This window comes from Watersipora subatra, chromosome 1 (genome assembly GCF_963576615.1).
Source record: "Watersipora subatra chromosome 1, tzWatSuba1.1, whole genome shotgun sequence".
Taxonomy (NCBI): Eukaryota; Metazoa; Bryozoa; class Gymnolaemata; order Cheilostomatida; family Watersiporidae; genus Watersipora; species Watersipora subatra.
The window spans coordinates 73,338,170-73,360,838 of NC_088708.1; the positions used below are offsets into that span (position 1 = coordinate 73,338,170).

General features: G+C 37.1%; 1 protein-coding gene across 1 annotated transcript; it reads right to left on the reverse strand.

Annotated features, from left to right (window-relative positions):
- Positions 1 to 2,408: 2,408 nt before the first annotated feature.
- Positions 2,409 to 20,192, reverse strand: LOC137409734 (uncharacterized). The gene is made up of 5 exons (XM_068095586.1): positions 19,981 to 20,192; positions 16,625 to 16,775; positions 11,160 to 11,366; positions 4,871 to 4,969; positions 2,409 to 3,366 (listed from the first exon to the last, which is right to left on the reverse strand). The coding sequence occupies exons 1-5, from the start codon at positions 20,177 to 20,179 to the stop codon at positions 2,670 to 2,672; spliced, it is 1,353 nt and encodes a 450-aa protein (XP_067951687.1). The 5' UTR covers positions 20,180 to 20,192; the 3' UTR covers positions 2,409 to 2,669.
- Positions 20,193 to 22,669: the final 2,477 nt, after the last annotated feature.

Consider the following 22,669-nt stretch of genomic DNA (forward strand, 5'->3'; position numbering starts at 1 on the left):
CTTTTGGCATGTAGTTTAGGAAACTCGCAGCAAAGGCGTCAATGATTGTGAATATTTCTATAATTTACTAACCACACTGTAACAGCATCACGTAAGAAATATCAAAACATAACTTGTAGTTAATATCTGCCTAGACTGACTGACTGTTCCTATATTTGGTGGTTGTCGCTCTAACTTTTTGTTTTTATGGGATTGGTACATTATGTTTGGAGGTACCCATATTTAACAGACAATGATGGTGCAGCATTGAGTCTCTGGCTCTCATTCTTTTGTTGCCTCAAATCACCAGTTAGTCTGTATAGTCTGCTAAAATCTGGTCAATTAGCCAGTTGTTAGCTGCCAGCTGTACATTGATACAAAGTCGTAACGTAGTTTTGGCAAAACAAGGGGAAAGGTAAGATAACCATGTATAAATATATATGTACTATTAGTAACCTATACTTTTCACTTTTTTGTTTTGCTTTTTGGTATGCCAATTTTTACGAATGGTTACTCTACAGATAATACATGCATCTGTATATTTTATTTATGCTAATTATGTTATAGACTTGATGATATGTTAAAAACAAAACACCATATTTAAACACCCATGAAGTTTTGCTTATAATATCAAAGTTGATGCATAATAATTTTAACAATTCACTATATAACTCATCATAACTCACCATATCACTGTCATCAGAAAACTGGCTTCAATACCTTTATTTTGCAAATAAACACTTCCACTAATAGATGGAAATGACCACAAGGTAAGTAAACGTACTAATATACTTCACATGTATAGTATATTCAGTATATACCGTATACAGTATATACAAAATAGAACCAACATTGGCACTCACTCATGATGCTCATTCTTTTGTCTTTAAATTTGTCAAACATTACAAATTAATTATATAAAAACTAGCTTTTTTAAATACATGTATTTACCTTTGCGCTATTATACCACATATTAAAGTTAGATACCTTTTGGTTTTGTAAAAATTTTATAAACTATCAGACGAGTCGAGTCATCAGACGAGTCAGACTGAGACGAGTAGAATAATTGACAAATCTAGCGAACTCACTTTACTACTGCATGCACATTACTCCTTGTTTCAAACAGTTAGCTCTTGTGGGGCTCTTGAAAGGTTTTGTTTTTTACCTTACACATTGCAGTGAACAGATACCCTCTCACATTGCAGTGAAAAGATACCCTCCCACATTGCAGTGAACAGATACCCTCTCACATTGCAGTGAACAGATACCCTCTCACATTGCAGTGAACAGATACCCTCTCACATTGCAGTGAATAGATACCCTCTCACATTGCAGTGAACGAATACCCCCTCACATTGCAGTGAACGGATACCCTCTCACAATGCAGTGAACGGATACCCTCTCACATTGCAGTGAACGGATACCCTCTCACATTGCAGTGAACGGATACCCTCTCACATTGCAGTGAACGGATACCCTCTCACATTGCAGTGAACGGATACCCTCTCACATTGCAGTGAACGGATACCCTCTCACATTGCAGTGAACGGATACCCTCTCACATACAGAACATACGTACTCTCATGGAAGCACATGTACCAGTGAAGTAGAACACAAATCAGGTGAATCAAAAAAGACACCAAAACATGTAAACGCCTGTAGTAAAACTAGTTGAGTTGTGTCAATGCTGCTCAACGTAAAACTCTTGCTAATTGTTTGAGCGATCCATAAATTACAAGTCTTCTATGAAAAAGGACTCGGTGGTTCTCTTGTAGAAGCTACATGGAGGAGGTAAGTTTATCAGAATGTGCAGACACACACACAGCAGACTAAAAGCAGCCAATTGGAGCAGAGCATAGCTCAAAGCAAATCTCGAACAAGTATGCGGCAAGTTGCTGTTCAGCTCAACCAGATTTGCATCGAGCTGGTCTGTGCAAGTCCAGAAAAGCAAGCGTGTTGAACTCCACGTATGAACACATGCAGAGATGGAAATATGGCTAGTCAAAGCCCAAATACATGTATGTACATGTAGGTGCAAAATGCTAATGAGAAATAATCTGTATTGCTAACAGAACAAATTACTGTACATTCACATTGTTATGATTTTGCAGCCCTTAAATCCTTGCATTGAGCTAATATAATCCCTGGAATTCAGCCTCAGCTCCTACTACATTACATTGAGATGTGGGAAGGGCACACTTGATTATAGCAGCCAGGATGATGTAAATCATTAAAACCATCAAATACATCGAATGGACAAAATACTTGTGATTTCAGAATATAATACCAAGTAGCCACATCTAAGCTAAAAGATGACACCATTCCAATAGAAAGTACCATATACATGTATTATGAAATGATTATTGATGTAACAATATATCTGTTTGGATATATTAGCTCAATGTTTTACTTTAATATTTAATGCGCAAAGTTTCACAGCCATGTTGAAGGCTGCCATCACACTCGTGATACTTGTCATGGAAAAGATATCTTGTCCAATACATTTGTATATATCCTACAAATTTATAGGATATATATATATGATATACATTGTATATAGGTTATATATATAGAATATATGTATATATATGATATATGAGTGTCTAAAAAATTCTATAGAAAGTAATATATTCGACTAATAAAAACCGCAGGCCTTTGCTCATGATACAATGATAAAAAGCTTTCAGCTGCTACCTCAGTGTAACACAGAGGGCATCAGCTGCGCTCTCCCTTAAACACTGATAATATGAGTACGCATCAGTATACGAGGCGGGCATATCTAAGGATTGATATACAATGCTATAGCAGTGACTAGTCCTTGCGCTCTCTATGTCTGTGTATGTATCTATAAGGGTCACTTCTCTCACAAAATGCCGTGACACTCGGTATACGAGTGCCAAAAAGTCAGCCATTGTATACCCAGTCTTTGGTAGCCAGAAGCTAATATCGAACCTATATTCCGGTGGATAGATGCTGATAGGGGTCTCAATATCAACTTCTATTTCTCCTGTTGCTAATGTATGAAAGTCACAAGCTAGCAGACGGCCATTTGAGAAATATCGGAGGTCCTCAGTTGCATAAACTCTTTTCAAGACATCAACCATACACATGGTCAGGTGATCAGAAGTCCACCTACCAACTATGACTTCCTCACCACCAGTTGTGACTAAAGTAACGATATCATTGTCATGAGTCAAGTGAAATTTGTTCACATAGTGAATTGGTGAGTGTGGCTGATTAGTGCCACTAAATATCACAGTTTGTGGACAGTAGTACTCCAGGTAATGGTTTACATGATGAGGCGTCTTAGCAGCCTCTGTCACTATATTCCATGAATGAGAAATGGAGTCGATAAGAGACTGCAAAATGCTGCCTTCTGACATCCACCTGAAATGTAAATTCCAAGTAGGTATAGTCTAACCTTGTAATCCAAGTTACTCCACTCGGTTCTCAAATGCTTCGGTTCTCGACCACAACATTTAAGATTTGTTCATCTCGGATTTCGAACATAATTTCAGTTCACTACCAAACCAGAGCATGTGCATTGGAATTAAACATTTGGAACAGTTTCGAAAACAGCATGGAAACATTCGTTAATAAAGAGAGAAGCGAATTACGCTTCATAAATTCTTTACAAAAAGGAAGAAACCATCTGGGACGACGTCTCCTCTACCGAAGAGATTTGCTAGGGAAACAACTCCTCCAGTCGAGTTACCCTTAAATAGTTTCGGAGGAGGATTCTCCTTCAAAGATGTGAAGTAAACCTGACATTGCTGTTTATATCTTCTTTTTCACATGATTTTTGATGTAAGAGATCTGTCGCATTTTTTGCTGTTTCATTATCAATTTCTGCAATTTTTAGTATTGTATATTAACCTTTAAGGTTTTCGATGTTTTAAGAGCAAAACATACGAAATGTTTACTTTTTTTCCATCATCATAAATAGAAAATATTTTATTAAAATTAAACACAATCTACATCTACCCGTTTTTGTTTATAGTATGCAGTATACAGTACGGTTTATGGGGTAAAATGTTAAAAAATATTTTATCGAAGTTGCTTTATCAACTTGGAACGGATTAGAATAAACATACATTAATTCTAATGGGCAAAATTGTTTCAGATCGCGAACAACTCGGTTTTCGAACAACCTTCTGGAATGGATTATGTTTGAGAACCGAGGTTCCACTGTATTTGGTTTGTATGTTAAAGCCAGTGTATGTTGAAGGCAACGTTTTTACAAGGACATATTGCAGTGTGTTTAATATGTTCCAGAACCTAAAGACAACGATCAATACATCAAGTAATCACATATATCATTAAAACAAGTGCATTAAATTTTTTTTTGTAAAAAATCAAATTTAAAAACTTAAATTAGCTATATGCCAAAGCAATGATAAGTAATAAGGTGTCATTGTTACTCAAGATTAGAGGTATATGAATAGAGGTGCAGGCCATGCAATACGTGGGTTGTTTGTTATAGAGTGAGTGCTAGTAATACATGGTGTAACTTTCTCTAACTAACACTATACATGATTATAGGTAGTTTAAATTGGCTGTATTTATACTTTATATTATGATACCTATAAAATATATACACAGTATAACAGTATATATACTTAAATATATATGTATATATTATACTTATATATATGTACTTTATTATTGTTGCTTCACTTTGAATTTCTACCAGCTTTCATACATTTATTTACAAAAATGATGTTTCAAGACATTTTGCGCATTCATAGTTGGACATTACTTTGTATATTAAAACAAATATTGGCTCCAATTTTGCGTTGCATCCAGATTTTTACATTGAGGTTTGACTCTGTCTTACCATCAAAAAAGAAGGCTATCTTATTTTCTATATTATACTGTATGGTCTACTTACATTCCTGGGGCAAGATCGCTGGAGGCCTGAGGCAACCGAGGTGACTTGACAAACTTGTGTACCATAGAACCTTCAGTATGAAACCTCTTGTTCTGACTTCTAACAACAGAGTGCAAGTATATGTAAATAGGCAAAAGCTAACAGTTCTTCACCTAGTGTGAAAGTACATAGATGAAAGTTAACAGTTATACTCACTACTACACCTAGTGTATATGTACATAGATGAAAGTTAACAGTTATACTCACTACTACACCTAGTATATATGTATATAAATGAAAGTTAACAGTTATACTCACTACTACACCTAGTGTATAAGTATATAGATGAAAGTTAACAGTTATACTCACTACTACACCTAGTGTATATGTATATAGATGAAAGTTAACAGTTATACTCACTACTACACCTAGTGTATATGTATATAGATGAAAGTTAACAGTTATACTCACTACTACACCTAGTGTATATGTATATAGATGAAAGTTAACAGTTATACTCACTACTACACCTAGTGTATATGTATATAAATGAAAGTTAACAGTTATACTCACTACTACACCTAGTGTATAAGTATATAGATGAAAGTTAACAGTTATACTTACTACTACACCTAGTGTATAAGTATATAAATGAAAGTTAACAGCTATACTCACTACTACACCTAGTGTATAAGTATATAGATTAAAGTTAACAGTTAAACTTGCTTCTGCACCTTGATTATAAGCATATAGACAGGAGTTTTCAGCTATATCAATACTACCCTGATAATGATTATTGGCACATAGAGGACATGCCCTGAGGGGGGAATTATGTGATGGTTGCTCACCAATATGACATTTAATGGATGTGCTTCTCTATTTTTGTTATTCAACCGGGGATTCACTATAAATGGATTGGCTAAGTTGTGCAATTCTACTAGCTAAGTAAATTAGATATATATCTCTAATTTATCAAAAATTTTCCAAAAGTGCACCATATGTGATAGCTGAGAAAAATGAATGAGATCCAGCATAGCCATAAATTCAATGCTTACAACGGTGGGAAACCACAGGGCTAGGACATTGTCTTTTTAGCTTTCCAAGTCAAATATGAGCTCACTGTAAGAAAGGCTAGGAGTCGATTGAATGACCCTTAACAAGACAGCAAAGTCACTGTGCGAGATCAAGTGTTGCCGGTGATTCGACTAGTGAAAATGGTTTGTTTCGATTTACCTCCGCAACACAAATAAAATGTGAGCTTACACAGCTTTTCGAGCGCTCTGGGAAATGGCTACTTAAAAAGGCACTTGCTGGCTGTAAACATTCAAATGTTAAAAGCTGTATGCACTAAAAAAAATTTTTTCGAAAGTGAAAATTTTTGCCACCTTCGAGTCACCTGCACAAATGTTGAACAAGCCCTGACTCTAGAAATTCGAGCTGTAGTTCAAGATCCAATAGCAAGTCTTGCCCATAGTGTGCAAAAGATTTTGGCTGACATCAAAAGCCTAAACAAACACTCCTGAAAGTAGTCAACAGAAGAGGGCAGTTTCACTTAGGAATGCGTGTTTCACTTCGGGGCACCTCCAGCTGAACCAATAGAGGAGACTAATGTCTTTCTTCACTGTTATGAACGCAATTGACAGGCTATACTTGCAGTTGACAGGATACATATATATATATATAAATATATATACAGTCAAACATGGATAACTCGAACTTCACGGGACCGAGCAAAAGTGTTCGAATTATCAGAGCGTTCGAGTTATTAGAGCACTGTCACAAGTCCATGTATTTACTTATTTATTAGTAGATACATGTACATATACAAACTATAATATAAATCAAAAGCACAAATGGCTTGTTTCGAATTAAATGCTTCTAATGTAAAGTTTAAAACGTTTTTATCAAAAAGTATGGAGATTTTTCTATCACTTGAGATTGGTTCATTGTTTGAGGTGATGTTATTGCCAGGACGTTTTTTAGATTGACATTGGCAAAACTTGATCGTTGTTGAAATGCTCAAAAGAAAAGACATTTTTTTCTTTTGGGGGTTTACCCACGATCAATTTTGCCGTTTTTTCTTGAAGTTTATGCAAAGATTACCTTACTTTTCCTGGGATTCGTTAAGAGCAACACTCCGAGGCAGTTCAATTAGAAGTTTTACGAGGTTTTACGTACATTCTATATCACTCACGCTTTTTTAATAGATACTTATTGAATGTACACACGTATTCTGTGTTTAGGTCAAACGATGAATAGTGTTTTGTAGCTAAGACAACGTATACGTTTAATTACAACAATTTTTAAGACGTTTTAAACATTCAATATTCCAACGTTGATTCAACACGGAATCAACGTCGGAAAACCATTCATCACGGGCTAGCTGGGTTACGCCATGCACTCAAGGATTTTCGCCACGCACATACAAAACAAAAACAACATGCGATTTTTGTTTTGTATGTGCGTGGCGAAAATCCTTGCACGCGTGACCCGGCTAGCCCGTGCTATCCATCGTATAGCAGTATAAATCAAATTTCACCAAACCTTTAGAAAAGTCGTTGACAAAAATATTTTGCCGATGGTGTTAATAACGACGATTATGAATTACGAAAAGATGAGGTTTAGCTTTATGGCTTTGAATAAAGTGATTTTCTAAAGCGATAACAACCGTTTCGGTAGCCGTTGGGCAAAAAAACAGTTCGAATTAACAGTGTTGAGTTCGAGTTATATATAGCAATTTATCATTACGTGGGAACGGACCAAAGAAACCGTTCGAATTAACCATGTGTTCGAGCTATCCGTGGGCGAGTTATCCATGTTTGACTGTATATATATGAGAGTGAAGAACAGACTCTGAAAATGCTGAAAACCTAGACCAATTGGAGATGAGGCCCTCAGAGTAGCAGTAGGGGAACTGGCTGCACAATCCTGAATGACATTCCCTAGCCGTAAATCTATCAAGAACTTCCAGTTTCCCAGATAGTGACAGACATTTCGAAGAGCCACAGCCATTCACAGGCCAGATTATGTACTTCATTTTAAATTAACCAATAGCAAAGGGCCAAGGATGTACTTCATTTTAAATTAACCAATAGCAAAGGGCCAAGGATGTACTTCATTTTAAATTAACCAATAGCAAAGGGCCAAGGATGTGTTTCATTTTAAATTAACCAATAGCAAAGGGTCAAGGTGAAACAGAAAGATACTTATGAGACCTCCCAAGAAAAGAAGTCTGTCTGAAGAAGTGTCTTCATTTAGAAGAAACAAATGGATTGAATGAGAATGTGTGCATGTAGCTCGTCCGCAGAACTCGTGTTCTGAGATTTAGTGATAGTAGAAGTAAATTGATTAGTTGAGTCAGTAATTATTCACCAAGTTCAACACCATTAGCTGAAATGTGATGAAAGCTGCTATTTATAGATCAATCTTCATTATTTTCATTGCTCTTGAGTCTAGACATTCAGGAAGGGCAGCAGTATGATAGTATCATGGTTATATTTCTCTCTCTCTTGCAGTCAGTCGTTGAGTCTAGACACTCAGGAAGGGCAACAGTATGATAGTATCATGGTTATATTTCTCTCTCTCTTGCAGTCAGTCGTTGAGTCTAGACACTCAGGAAGGGCAGCAGTATGATAGTATCATTGTTATATTTCTCTCTCTCGCAGTCAGTCGTTGAGTCTAGACACTCAGGAAGGACAGCAGTATGATAGTATCAGGTTATATTTCTCTCTCTCGCAGTCAGTCGTTGAGTCTAGACACTCAGGAAGGGCAGCAGTATGATATTATCATGGTTATATTTCTCTCTCTCTCCTGCAGTCAGTCGTTGAGTCTAGACACTCAGGAAGGACAGCAGTATGATAGTATCAGGTTATATTTCTCTCTCTCGCAGTCAGTCGTTGAGTCTAGACAATCAGGAAAGGCAGCAGTATGATAATATCATGGTTATATTTCTCTCTCTCTTGCAGTCAGTCGTTGAGTCTAGAGACTCAGGAAGGGCAGCAGTATGATAGTATCATGGTTATATTTCTCTCTCTCTTGCAGTCAGTCGTTGAGTCTAGACACTCAGGAAGGGCAGCAGTATGATAGTATCATGGTTATATTTCTCTCTCTCTTGCAGTCAGTCGTTGAGTCTAGACACTCAGGAAGGGCAGCAGTATGATAGTATCATGGTTATATTTCTCTCTTTCTTGCAGTCAGTCGTTGAGTCTAGACACTCAGGAAGGGCAGCAGTATGATAGTATCATTGTTATATTTCTCTCTCTCTCTCTTGCAGTCAGTCGTTGAGTCTAGACACTCAGGAAGGGCAGCAGTATGATGGTATCATTGTTATATTTCTCTCTCTCGCAGTCAGTCGTTGAGTGTAGAGACTCAGGAAGGGCAACAGTATGATAGTATCATGGTTATATTTTTCTCTCTCTTGCGGTCAGTGGTTTTGACAATGACTATCTTATAGTTTAGGCTTTATCACTTGATTTGAGTCGTTTCCATAAAACTGCATGGAAAAGGTATTAAGGAGCACTAGCTCTTGCATTCGTAAAGTCCCTCTCTCGGCAGTGTGGAGATGTAACCCAGCGGGCAGGAACAGGTCCAGACGTACTGGCATCTTTGCTCTGCTGCAGCAGCTATCTGGAGGACAAGTTAATTTATCTCGTGTGGCCATGGTCCAACTTCTGGGACTCTTTAGTCAGGCTCTTTGTTGGCTATTTTACTTCATTCCAACAGGATGCCCAGATCAGCTCCCCTGCTTAGAGCTGGTGTTGCCAGTTTAGTCGTCAAAGATCCTCGTTATTATTCTACCATCTACCATTCTATCTTGATATCATAAGCCTATTGAGACTCTTCTTTTTCCTTTTCAATAAACAGCCTTCCTGTTGTGCAACTTGCCATAACGAGCCAGAGCGAGTTCTGCCACCCGAATGTTCAACATAATATGAGACCTGAATGTTGTCTGGCGCTCATGTTTTTTTAGCCAGCCCAACTCACCTTTCACTGACTATCCTGCACTTGAAAAGGAAGTGATCTAGTTTTGGAGATTTTTTTAGGTTTATTCGCTGAATAACACAACCATGAGTGCAAGCCAAATAAACGCAGACTGAGAGCTGATTTTTCAAGACTTAATAGATGTATCAATTCAGCGCTATGCAAAATTTGTCATATGCTTTGACAAAGTTCTATGCTGAAGACCCTGTTCTTTCAATTTCATGAAAGTACCACAGTACTTGCGAATGGATGCAGTTACTTTGTAAGCATGAAATGAATTATCATTGGGCTATACATAAACATAAGCACAAAATGTACCTAGATAAACAGCTTGAAAAGAACTTGATCCATTTACAAAAATATTTCTTTTCTGATTAACAGCTCTGTTAAAATGGCTAAACAGTTGTATCAGAAATCAAATATTGGTAATACGGGAACAGAGACTTACAACACACACGATCCAGTTGATTCGCCTGCTGCACACTGAATTCTTGCATGAAATAAGCCAATACCAACTTACACTGCAGTCAACCACAATAATGCTTATCAACTTGTGCTCATGCTGCAGAGTCAAGATTAAAATTAGTTTTGGTTTATAATTCTACTAAAATGTCTCAATGTACAATATATGAACGTAAGTAGTGGGAAACATAGAATGAATTTCATATAGTCATATTATTAGTCATAGGTCCTGGGCTCGTCAGCCATGTGCTATATATACATGTATATATAGCACATGGCTGTGCTATATATACATGTATATATAGCACAGCCATGTGCTACCCGGCATTGCCTGGGTAATAAAAAAGTCTTTGGACAGAAAATTGATATGTATTTAACATATAACAACATTTCCCATTCTAACGTTCAAACTACATATCATGAAAGAAGTGTTTTGTGTAGTTGAAATAAATTAAGAGAAAAATAAAAACAACTGTAAAGGTTTTAAAACTTTGTCTGACAACTGTAACTTTCAAGCTATTAGCCAGGCACACTGCCAATGGGAAATTCCAGTAAGCTGCTTAATAAGCTAGGCTTCTAATGGCGGTAAGCCATGGCTTTGTGTCTGCATTGTTGTCCAACTACAGCTATTCTAATAATAGCTATAGCTGGAATGACAGACAGATATACGACACACGGACATACTTTGAGAAACATAAGTATATAGATATGTAGATTGTAGACAAATGACTATTTCATAATCAAGCTGTCACTATAACGCTCAAGACAGCAGGTAAGTTACGCAGTAGAGCTGAATGAGTGTTAAAATAACATAATGTAATAGTTACGGCATGAACAAAATTAATACAGTGTGTGAACACGGACGAACCTGAATCCAGTAGACAGATACGCCTCAAACATCACATTGCCCAGAAATTTATCAACAGATATAAGAAGAAGTCCTGCATTGGCTGCTTTAGCTGTAACCTGCCAACTATTACACCACTCTCTGCGCGGTTGGTCAGCTTCTGTACCGCCTTGACCTTTACATAAAGTCACAAGAATTTTGCCATTCTCTCTAATGTGGTCCACCGCGCTGCAATGAGTAACCAAGGTGCTGGGAAAAATAGTGCTAAAATGTCTGCACGTAAAGCAATGCGGCGATGCTTGGTGTGGCACCCTGAATGGAATGAAGACAGTGATATGTTTAAAGACCACTGAAGGAAGTTATTAGGTAGAGGAGTAACATTAGTATTCAACCAACAGTATTTACTAGTTAGTGTGATTTACACATCGCTGCATGTGTCTGTAAAATAATTTAGACTTTTTTAAAAATAACTGTTTACAACAGATAAATTTTTTAAACACGAGAATTGTAGCTAGAAAGTGTAACAGCCATAAATGAAAAACACAATATCACCGAACTTAGGCAAGTTACTACATACAAAGGTAACCTGTGTATTCTTACCAAACATGATAGGTATCTGGTTTCTCAAATAATGAAAGACAGTTAATAACAATGCCTTTCTAGCAAAGTAACAAACTCTTTTGAAGACATTTGAAAAAAAATTGAGGATTTAACCAAAGAATTATGAACAAAATTTGCAGAAATGTCAATGAAAGGTACAGTTGTGGATTTTATCAAGGATTGTGCAAAAATGGCACTCTCAAAATTTCTTATTTTTACAAACTTCCTTCTTTTTTGTCAAGTCAAAGAAGTAAGAATTTTTTGGTCAAAAGCCAATATGGTCGACATTAAAAATGTTCAACAAGCAAGTTATGACTGTGCTTTGTTTTATGAAAGTTTGATATAAATATTAGAGAACGCGTTTTTAAGAAACTTTTGAAAAAATTTGAATAAGCGTTTGAACCGAGTTTGAGCTGATGAGCTTTTGTTGATGTCGACCTAACATAGAACCCAAAGCTGGGGAGTAGACCAGACTAAAGTTTAGTAGAAAGTAGAATTATATTCATACTAGATGAATATCCGGCATTGCACGGGTAATAAAAAAATTCTTGCACAGAACATTTATTTTCAATCAACATATCCAACATTTAATATTCCAACTTTTAAATCAAGGTGTTTTTTTATTTCTGTGTGTGTTATAAGTTTAATTAGGTTTATGCTATATCTATATATCTATAGCAATTTGGGCAATATTTGGGCAAGTCTGAGCAAATATTTTTCTTCTAGTACACTTGCATTCCCTTGCGCCATTAAAGATTGGCAGGTGCAGTTAGCCTGTCTTGACAAGCTGTTGTTTTTGCGTAGTTGTCCCCCCGTCGAGCGGCGAGCAACAACAACAACAACTGTTGTTGCTCGCCGCTCGACGAGGGGACAACTACGTGTTATGTTTCTGCACAGAAGCAATTAGATAGAGTATTAAATTAGAGAAATGGTTTATTGCACACTCCAGAGACAACTGATTTGATAACAGAAAACCCAAGTATTTATATGTTTGGTCATAGAAAAGCTTTGTAAAAAGCTACAAGCATTATTAATAGCTATAATGAGACAGTAATATATAATATTAGCTTGTATAAAGCTTTAGCTAAAAAGCATAATGTTTGTTGGCAAAGTACCAGTAATACTTGGCACTTGCATGACACCTCCTCACTAAGCTAAAGGTTCTTTCTGGTTCTCTTAGACCTTCGGGGTTTGTCTCTGCTATACTCATCTCCATCAGGTAGACGAGAGTTGCGTGGTCTTCTTCTAGACGGAGGTTGCTCTGTTACAGTTGTAGGGGCTGGTAGTTGCAGTTTTGTCTCCTCTGTTATATCAGGTTTATCTCCAGGGTCTTGATCTTCTTCTGTTGAGTATCTTGGTCTGAGTTGTTCAACATGTCTTCTCCAAGTAGGTCCCTTTGGTACCACTTTGACATTGAGACTACGAGTTCCATATATCTTAGTAACAATGGCTGGAACCCATCTAAGTTGTCTGTTGCGTCTAGGTCCATGATACAAGGCATAGCATGGTGCTCCAAGATTGTAGCTGTGTATCTTGCTAACTGTCTTTTCTGCCGATCGGTTGACTTCTCTGGATTGATGAAACTGTGCTATGTGTGCGGGTGATGGCAATAGGGTGTCAATCTTGCATCTCATCTGTCTTCCATTCAGCAGCTGGTGATACTTCTTGAGAGCAAATATGATTGAGAGAGCTTCTTTTTGTATTTGTCCATATTTCCTCTGTGTGCTGGTCAGTGTTTTTGAAACATTGGCTATTGGTCTCTCACTTCCATCAGGATAACGATGAAATAGTACAGCTCCCAGTCCAGTTTCTGAAGCATCACATGAGATTCCAATGTCAATATCTGGGTTGAAGTGTGCTAAGACACTATCAGTTGATAGCATATCTTTCAGTTTGCTGAAGCTCTTTTCTTGTTCAGTGCCCCACTTCCAGGTCTCTCCTTTGCGTGTCAGTTTGTGCAATGGTCCTGTGGGTTGTGACAGATTGGGTATGAACTTGCTGTAGAATTGTGTAGCTCCTAAGAAAGATCTTAGCTGAGTTAAGTCTGTTGGGACTGGCATCTGTTGTACTGCATCTGCCTTCTTTCCTTTAGTGATTCCCTTTGAAGTGAGTTTGTGTCCCAGATACTCTACTGTAGGTTGAGCAAAACAGCACTTGTCTTTTCTACATCTGAGCCCTCTTTCTTCTAATCTTTGAAGAAGTCGACGTGTTTTGTAGATGGCTCTCTGCATTGGCTCCACTCACTAGTATATCATCTAGGTATACTGCTACTCCTGGGAGGTCTTGTGTCAGTTGCTCCATGATTTCTTGAAAATACCCTGGTGCTGAGCTTATGCCAAAGGGCAACCTCTTCTGTAGTAGTACTCCTCGGTGTGTTGATAGTGCTAGTCGTCGTTGACTTTCTGGTGCCAACAATATTTGATTGTAGGCATCTGCTAAATCAATCTTTGTGTAGCAATAGCCTCCACCTAGTTTTCTGATTAGATCTTCTGGTAGTGGGATAGGTTTCCTATGTGTTTCTAGCTGATTATTGATAGTCTTGGAGTAGTCTCCACATACTCTGATCTTCCCTGCAGCTTGACCTGTTGTAGATTTGCGTACAGGTACAACTGGTGTTCCATACTGGTTGAATTGAGTTAGTTCCCATATGCCTTTAGCTACACCTGCTTCGTATGCTTGGTTGAGCTCTTCTGTCAAGGCAATAGGAACTGGTCTGGGTCGGCAGAAGACTGGCTTTGTTGAAGGTTTGAAGTTTATCTCTAGTTCAAAGTTCTTGAGACATCCTAGCTCGTCTTTGAATATTTCTGGAAATTCTTTGCACATCTCCTTACACTTGATTTGTAACCTCCCATCTGGCTGGTTCTCTGTGATTGTTGATACAAGGTTCTGTTGTAGCTTGTCATCAATAGAGATGCCTAGTTGCTGTATAGCAGTTCTTCCTAGTAGGTTGAGATCTTGTACAGCACTAATCACAAATGGTAGTCTGACTTCTTTCTGTGCATCCAATTGGGCAGTTAGCTCACATCTGCCAAGCGTCTCTATGAGATGTCCTGAGGCTGATTTGTAGTTAACTGTAGTAGGTTTTAGGTTTGGCTTTCCTAGCTTCTCCCATATTGATTTACAGATGAAGTTGTCACATGCTCCAGTGTCCGGTTCAAGTGTGAAGTTGTCTCCCTCCAGTTTGATGTTTTCAGCAAGTTTCACCATCTTGGTTGATGTGCATTCTATCATCTTTACTGGTTTTTCTGCTGCAGATGATTTCTTTTTCTTGCATGCTCTTTCTATGTGACCTTGTTTAGAACAAAAGTTGCAGGTGGCTGCTTTGAATCTGCAGTCATCCGCTGTATGGTTAGTTCGGTCACATCTGTAGCATAGCTTTTCTTCCTTCTGCTTGTCAGGTGTAGAGTTGTTTTTCTGGATTGGTTTGTATCTTGATTTCTGTTGAGCAACCTTGTTGACTTTAGACGAGTTTCCATAAACTGTCTCTTTGGCAACTTTAGCTGCTTCTTCTGTTTCCTGTGCTACCTGTATAGCTTTGTTGAAGTTGAGTTCATTGTCCTTGACCTTGAAGAGAGATTTGAGAACTGCTTCATTGTTTACAGAGCAGATAAATCTTGTTCTGAGAGCCTCATCAAATGGATCTGTAATGTCTATGAAGGCACATGTAGTTGCATCTTGACGAATTCTGGCAGCTAACTCTTGAATAGTTTCTCCAGGTTTCCTCTGCATGTCACTCCAATACTTGTAACGCTCTCTAACAATGAAGCGCTTAGGGTCATCCTGGTCTTTGAGAAATTCCAGTATTTCATCCATGTTGAGGTCGTTGATCTGCTTGGGTGTTGAAAGCTGAGCTGCCATATTACTAAGCTGCTTGTAGAGTGTAGGCTGTTGGTTGGTGAGAAAAGTGCCAGCAATCTTGTCTTGATGAATAGAATTTGCTGCAATGAATGTGTTGAATCTGTCTATGTAATCTGTTAGTAGCTCTGCTGTTGGGTCAAAACCTGGGAAGGCTGGAACAGCGGTTGCAGCTGTTTCTTGTTTCCGTTGTAGGTTTTGTAGTAGTAGCTCCATCAGTTTCTTATTCTCCTCCATTCTTTCATCTTGCTGACGTCTGTATTCCTCTTGTTGCTGCTTGAACTCCTCATGCTGCTGTTGTCTATGCTCTTCTTGCTGCTTTCTCTGCTCCTCTTGCTGCTGTCTCTGGTCCTCCTGCTGCTTCTGCATTAGCTTGATCAGGTCTGCTACTTCTGCCATTGTAGTGGTGCAATTTTGAACAGTTACTCTTGTAATAAACTAGAACTCTTTGTATCGATTTTATCAATGATAATATCTGAACAAAACTCTTTGTAACTGTTCAAAAGAGAAATCCTTGTCGCCAATTAGCTTCTGTTATGTTTCTGCACAGAAGCAATTAGATAGAGTATTAAATTAGAGAAATGGTTTATTGCACACTCCAGAGACAACTGATTTGATAACAGAAAACCCAAGTATTTATATGTTTGGTCATAGAAAAGCTTTGTAAAAAGCTACAAGCATTATTAATAGCTATAATGAGACAGTAATATATAATATTAGCTTGTATAAAGCTTTAGCTAAAAAGCATAATGTTTGTTGGCAAAGTACCAGTAATACTTGGCACTTGCATGACACTACGCAAGAACAACAGCTTGTCAAGACAGTCTAAGGTGTAGTATGTCCACAATTATTTCATAGTATTACAAGTTGGTTGTGTGGTGTAGTGGTTAGCACGCCTGTCTGCAAAACCAGTGTTTCCGAGTTCAATTTTACGGTCTTTTCGTTCCGAACACTAGTAAGATTTAAGTTTATTGCTAAGAATTGAAATATGACATTTATATACGTGTATATAGATAACGATTTTTCCTTACCTCCGAAAGAATGAATCCAGCAGTTGCCTGTTCTTTTTAATGTTTGACTTTCCTCCAACATGGGGAAAGTTGAAAAGGATGTGAGAAAACTGTTGGGGTTGAAAATACTGCTGGAGTTGTGTTGCATCGACTCCAGTGCTCACAGATGCCCCTGAAACATAACATTGTGGGGGATGTCTGTAGCTGTGATATGCCTCGTTGGAGATATGAAAAGGTTGCTGGTACTGCATAATCTAAATAAATAAAACAACTCAAGACCTTGAGGCAACTAGCCTTTAATTGACTTTAAAAGCTACGATTTTTGAGGGTATATATTCATATATTATTAATCTATATATATATATTTCTCAATGTTGGTATGTGTGTCCGTCCAGCAATAGCTATTAAAATCTTTGAATTAAAATTCTATTGTTGATGGATTTGAACCTACGATGAATGCACTCGCAAGGTTCTTATCCTTGCGCTCTACCAATGATCTACAAAAGCATATTGATCAATGACATTATCATATACCGCATGACATGCTAATTATTTTAGCAATGCGCCTACGCGTTACGATGCCCCTGCTTGTAATTTTGTTTCGTAAGGTTCCATTACTACACGTATATCTGGGGTTAAGGCCAATTCTTCTCACGTCGACAATTATGTTACCTTTGTGGGAAGAGCCTCGACATTCTCTATCCGTTCGGTCAAACGAAGTACGATATTTCATTTTTACCGGTATCTAGAGGTACCAGTATTGTCGTATGCAAGGTTTTGACGGACAGCTTCTGGCGGAACAGTAACCTTTATTATACACACAGCAACACTTCTATGCAAGAATTGTTATTATTAATTCAACATATTCGAAATTTTTATTTTCTTCTTTTCAGTTTGTATTAATTGTATCATTACCGAATCATCTTTTATTTTAATCGTAACAAAACCGACTTAATTTAGCTATTACTTGCTAATTATTTCATATGTACATCTAAACCTTTTTATAGTTGTTTTACTTTTATTAATTTATTTGACCTGCCCAAAACATTTTCCTCATGACGTGAAGTTTGAAAGTTACAGTTGTTTGACAAAGTTTGAAAACCTTTACAGTTGTTTTTATTTCCTTTTAAATTATTTCATCTACACAAAACACATATTTGTGTAATATGTAGTTTAAAAGTTAGAATGGCAAATTTTGTTATATGTTAAATGAAAATAAATTTTTTGTGCAAAGGCTTTTTTATTACTAGGGCAATGCCGGGTAGTACAGCTAGTATATATTATATGTATATTATATATATATATATTTCTAGAAGTTTGTGTGTACATATGTGTGTATGCGTATGAAGCTATAGCTATTAAAATCTTGGAATAAAGAACCCCTAAAACAGAAGATTTGATCTCTGAACTAGAGTTGCCCCGATTTTGGTATCGGAATCGGTATCAGTGCCGATATGGGTGTCAGGTATCTGAATCGGTATCGGCTGATCTTTTCTTAAAAAATCTGAACTTTCCGATACCTTTTACAGATCAACTGTTTAGCAAAAAACCGTATTTTAGCCTGCTACACTAATAAAAAATCATCAGCTGTAAGCTTCTTACATTTACTTAATAAATTTCGGGCCTGCCACACAATTTATTTCATGTCTATAGCCTGATCAACACAGCGAAGGAAACTTTTTAGTCAGAACGTAATCAAAAAGTGTGGTATTTCCCAATTACAGCAATATGATTTATTGCAGGCAATCACGAACAAAGATGGGAGACAAGAATGCAGTGTAATATTTCTATTTACTAGCATTAGGAAAGTAATTTGAACAGTCTATGCATAAAGTTATCTATCACTTTCTTGATCCTGACGATACAATGTATCGTTTGTATTGTACAAAAAACGGTAACCCCAGTGGCTTATCGGTATTTAGCCTGTCCTCCATCGTCTGTGACAAGTGAGTCCCCCCTTCAGTACGCCTGGCTACATTGATAGTAATGGAAGAAAGAGACATCTTACTGAAAGAATTGAATCACTAACGGTAACTAAAAAAAACATTGATTTGCTCTAAACTTGTACAGGCGCAGCAGTTCATCCAGCAATAAAAGAGAGACTTCGTTATCACAGAGAGAACTGTACCACTACCAGTAATTACCTTTATTTACAAATTACAAGAAACATGAATTGTTTTTATTACTACATGCACGGTATGTCAGTATGTGAACATACCGTGCATGTAGTATATATGACATATATATTTTTCTCCATTAATACAAGCAAATAAATACATTAATATTTATATTTTCTTTGCATTATGTTTGTATTTGCATAATAAAATGAACAACTATCTATGCAACACAAAAGATCTGAATCGGTATCTGAATTGGATTATTTTTCAATAAGAATCGGTATATCGGATCGGTATCTGAATCAGCTGGTGAATTTAGAATCGGGGCATCTCTACTCTGAACCTCCCGTTCGCCAGACTGACACCTTACTGACTAAACCACACGAGCTTGATATATTCTAGCAATATTCTGGATAAATTCTAAGCAATATATTTCGCTATATGGCATCAAATAGGCAACCGCTTTCGGTCCCGACGCAATGCCATGGCATAACGTAGGTAGGGCTTATTAGTAAGCTTACTCACATTATCCTTTGACAATGTGCCAAGCTAATAACAAGTGGCAGGCAACTCTCATTGTTTAAAAGCTGATTTTTAATACCCGGGCAATGCCGGGTAGCACAGCTAGTAATTATATATAAGTATAATATATTGTAACAATATATTATACTAATACATAATTATAATAAATAACTATATATAATTCTATTACATAAATATACCTATACTAGCTGTGCTATTTGACATTGCCCGGGTATTAAAAACCAGCTTATAAACAATGAGAGGTAATGAGAGTTGCCTGCCACTTGCTATTAGCCTGGCACAATACCAATGGATAATTTGAGTAAGCTTACTAATAAGAGCATCCCTTCTCATGACGTTACGCCATAACTTTGCATTGTGACCGAAAGCGGTAGCCTATTTGCTCTCATATAACGACATACAATGTATATTGCCTAGCCAATCTATCAAGCTCGTATTGGTCTAGTTAAGTATCAGACTAGCCAACGGGAGGTACTGAGATCAAATCTTCTGCTTTACGGATTGTTTCTTCCAAGATTTTAATAGCTAGACATATCCAACGACTGATGACCAACATTGAGAAATTGATACATGTACATGTATATATAACTACCTTTTAATATACACTTAATTTTAATATACATGTACTTAACTCACAACTTAATTTCTTTGAAATGATATCTATATGTAATAATGCAGCCTAACTTTTTTATGCTTTAAAATGTTCAAAAGACAAACCCTGGTTACGGAGATATGATTGGTTGGAGACAAAGTTTGGGTATTTGGACAGCATTATTTCGTCGCTCTCCAAGTTTGTAGCTGTGAGATTGACATCAGGATAGCGAGTAATAAATGCGACGGAGAAGGATAAGTCGCCATCACCAACTATGAGCACATTGTTTTCTTCCGTTAGAACACGACTGAACTCAAAATCCATAGAGAGTTTTCAAATGCTCAGCAAGAGATTAAAAAAGAAGAGTCAAAGACGTTCCATCAGTACCACCATCTACAACATAGCATGCCTGATATTAGCTGGCACGCTAATCACACACTTGCTAATAGTAGTCTGTGAATGTTATGTATGTAAAGTTGACTGTCATGCTCTGCTGTTAGAATGACTTGACAAATATGTGCATGGTACAACCCTTAATCTAATGTATGCGTGTACATAATGTACCGTAAAAAGGATTTATACAATCCAGCCTGCCTCAGCATATTTTCTGTACTTCTGTCAACATTGAGCAGCATAAAGGAGTTTTTTTATTTTAAGACAAAATTCTGCAAGAGGTGAGCCTGTTACCTGAGCCAACACGAATCCATGAAAATATTTTAAACTAAATTTGTGCTTCGGACACCTCCAAACTCTGTGACATTGATGTTATATACCATATATACATATATATATATATGTTATATATAGGTTTCAGTGAACATTGCGTTATCACAATCAACATCAAAATATTAAAATAACAGAAAAAATATTACCAAAAAAAAGTTAAACGGTACTTTGAGGCAGATGCTGAGTTGTACAGGGAAGTCACGCCAAAACTTGTGATACAAACTTGATAACGTGGAGAGTCCTTATGAAATATGGAAGCTTTTATGGATAAGATCAGGATTGCAGTGGTCAGCTGCATACCTACAAAGGTTATTAACCCTTTCACCGCTCTACACGAGTTTATGCTAAATCTATGATTAGCTGCCCTGGATGCATTTTTGCAAAGTTTACAGTAGCTGTGTAGTAACGGAATTTATTGATTCATTACAACATAACCAACGATCTTTGGTACTTGTATGGCATTAGCAGTAATGTCCGAATGTAGTTTTGTTCGTTAGCAAGAAATATGTAACGAAAATGGTTAAGATAGTATTTGAAATTGAAAAAAGTGTGTACGTATCATGCCGCGAAATCGAAATTTCTTAGTAAAATGGCTGGCAGTAGGCCAAAAGCCTAAATTCGTAGATGGATAGCAGTAAAAGGGTTAAAGTGGAAAGCGAAAACACACCCGAGTGGGTGAACAGACAGACAGACAAACAATGAAATGGCTTGCAAGCAGAAAACAACTTGGCCGAAACAAAGACGAATGATAAGCCTCTTACCTAGATACTATACTAAGTAAATATAAGTGAAAGAATATATTTACCGGTAGATACAGTAAGTGTAAGTGAGAAATAAGAGAACGCAAAAATGAATGCAGAAATCAGAAAAAGCTTATGCTGTAGACTGGATCTGCTAGCTTCTCAAAAAGGGCGATGCAAAGTATTTTAATAAACACAACAAACCAAAGAACAATCTCAGCCTGGTATTACGTTGAAAGCCAATGACAAAGAGACAATTGAGGACCTAGCAGTTTGTGATGAAATGCTAAACAACTACTTCCAGTTTCGCAGGTACTAGCAGACATCTCAAAAGGCCCCACTTAGTCAAAGACTAAATTATGTATCTGTTTGAATAAAACAATAACAAAGGGCCAAAATAAAATAGAAAGATTCCTATGAGGCCCAAAGCAAAAACACAGAAAAAACTTGAAGCCTAAAGCAGACATTTCGAAGCTGAGCTCGGTAGCTGGACTAACTCATGAAGCCATGAAGCGAGAGCTTCCACCACCTGTCCTTTCTAAGCTTGTTATTTTCTTTCCAACATTATAGAGGAAAGACGAGCTTAATTCCTTGTAGACACGGGTTACAGAACAACTACTTACAAAATTTGATACAAACTAATAAATCGAAAAGGAGATAAAGCTCTCTGCAATAGAGAACATAATAGCGTAATAAGTCAAAAGATCAAAAACTTAATCTACATCCTCCAAAGCGGCACTACATCCTCTAGGACTCGATGACCTGAAGAAAGGCAACCTATTGGTTGACTGTTCCACCACATTTTCATGTCTACAAATGATCTTCTGGGCTTTCTTAAAAACTTGGAATGTTCCTATGGAAAGAAAGTTCACATGTGTGTAACTTGATACATAAAAGAGGTGAGAGTGATCTTGCACAAAACTATCGCCCTAATCACTCACTAGACTACCGTATAAAATGATGGAGCATGATGCCCTTCGCTACGTCAATGAAAAACAGAACTCGTTCCTGTATAGCAGACAGAATAGGTATAGAAGAATTTCATGCGAGGTAAAACTGTGGGCTACATATAGTGACCTGACTAATGCTGCCGAGGATAAATAAACAATTCAAGTAACAATTTAAAACAATCTCATATCAACTCCTGAAAGGTAGCTTCTTGTTTTACCAACTATACATGATATTCACTGTGAGCACTCATCTAAGTATAAAAAAGAAAGCAAACTCAATTTATAATTTATTTTAAGGTAAACTAAATTGAATTAGCAGGACTTTGGCTATGTACAATGGATAGCTGGTAAACGTGTGAGTTTAGCTAATAGTACATTGCAGATCGGACAGAAAACTA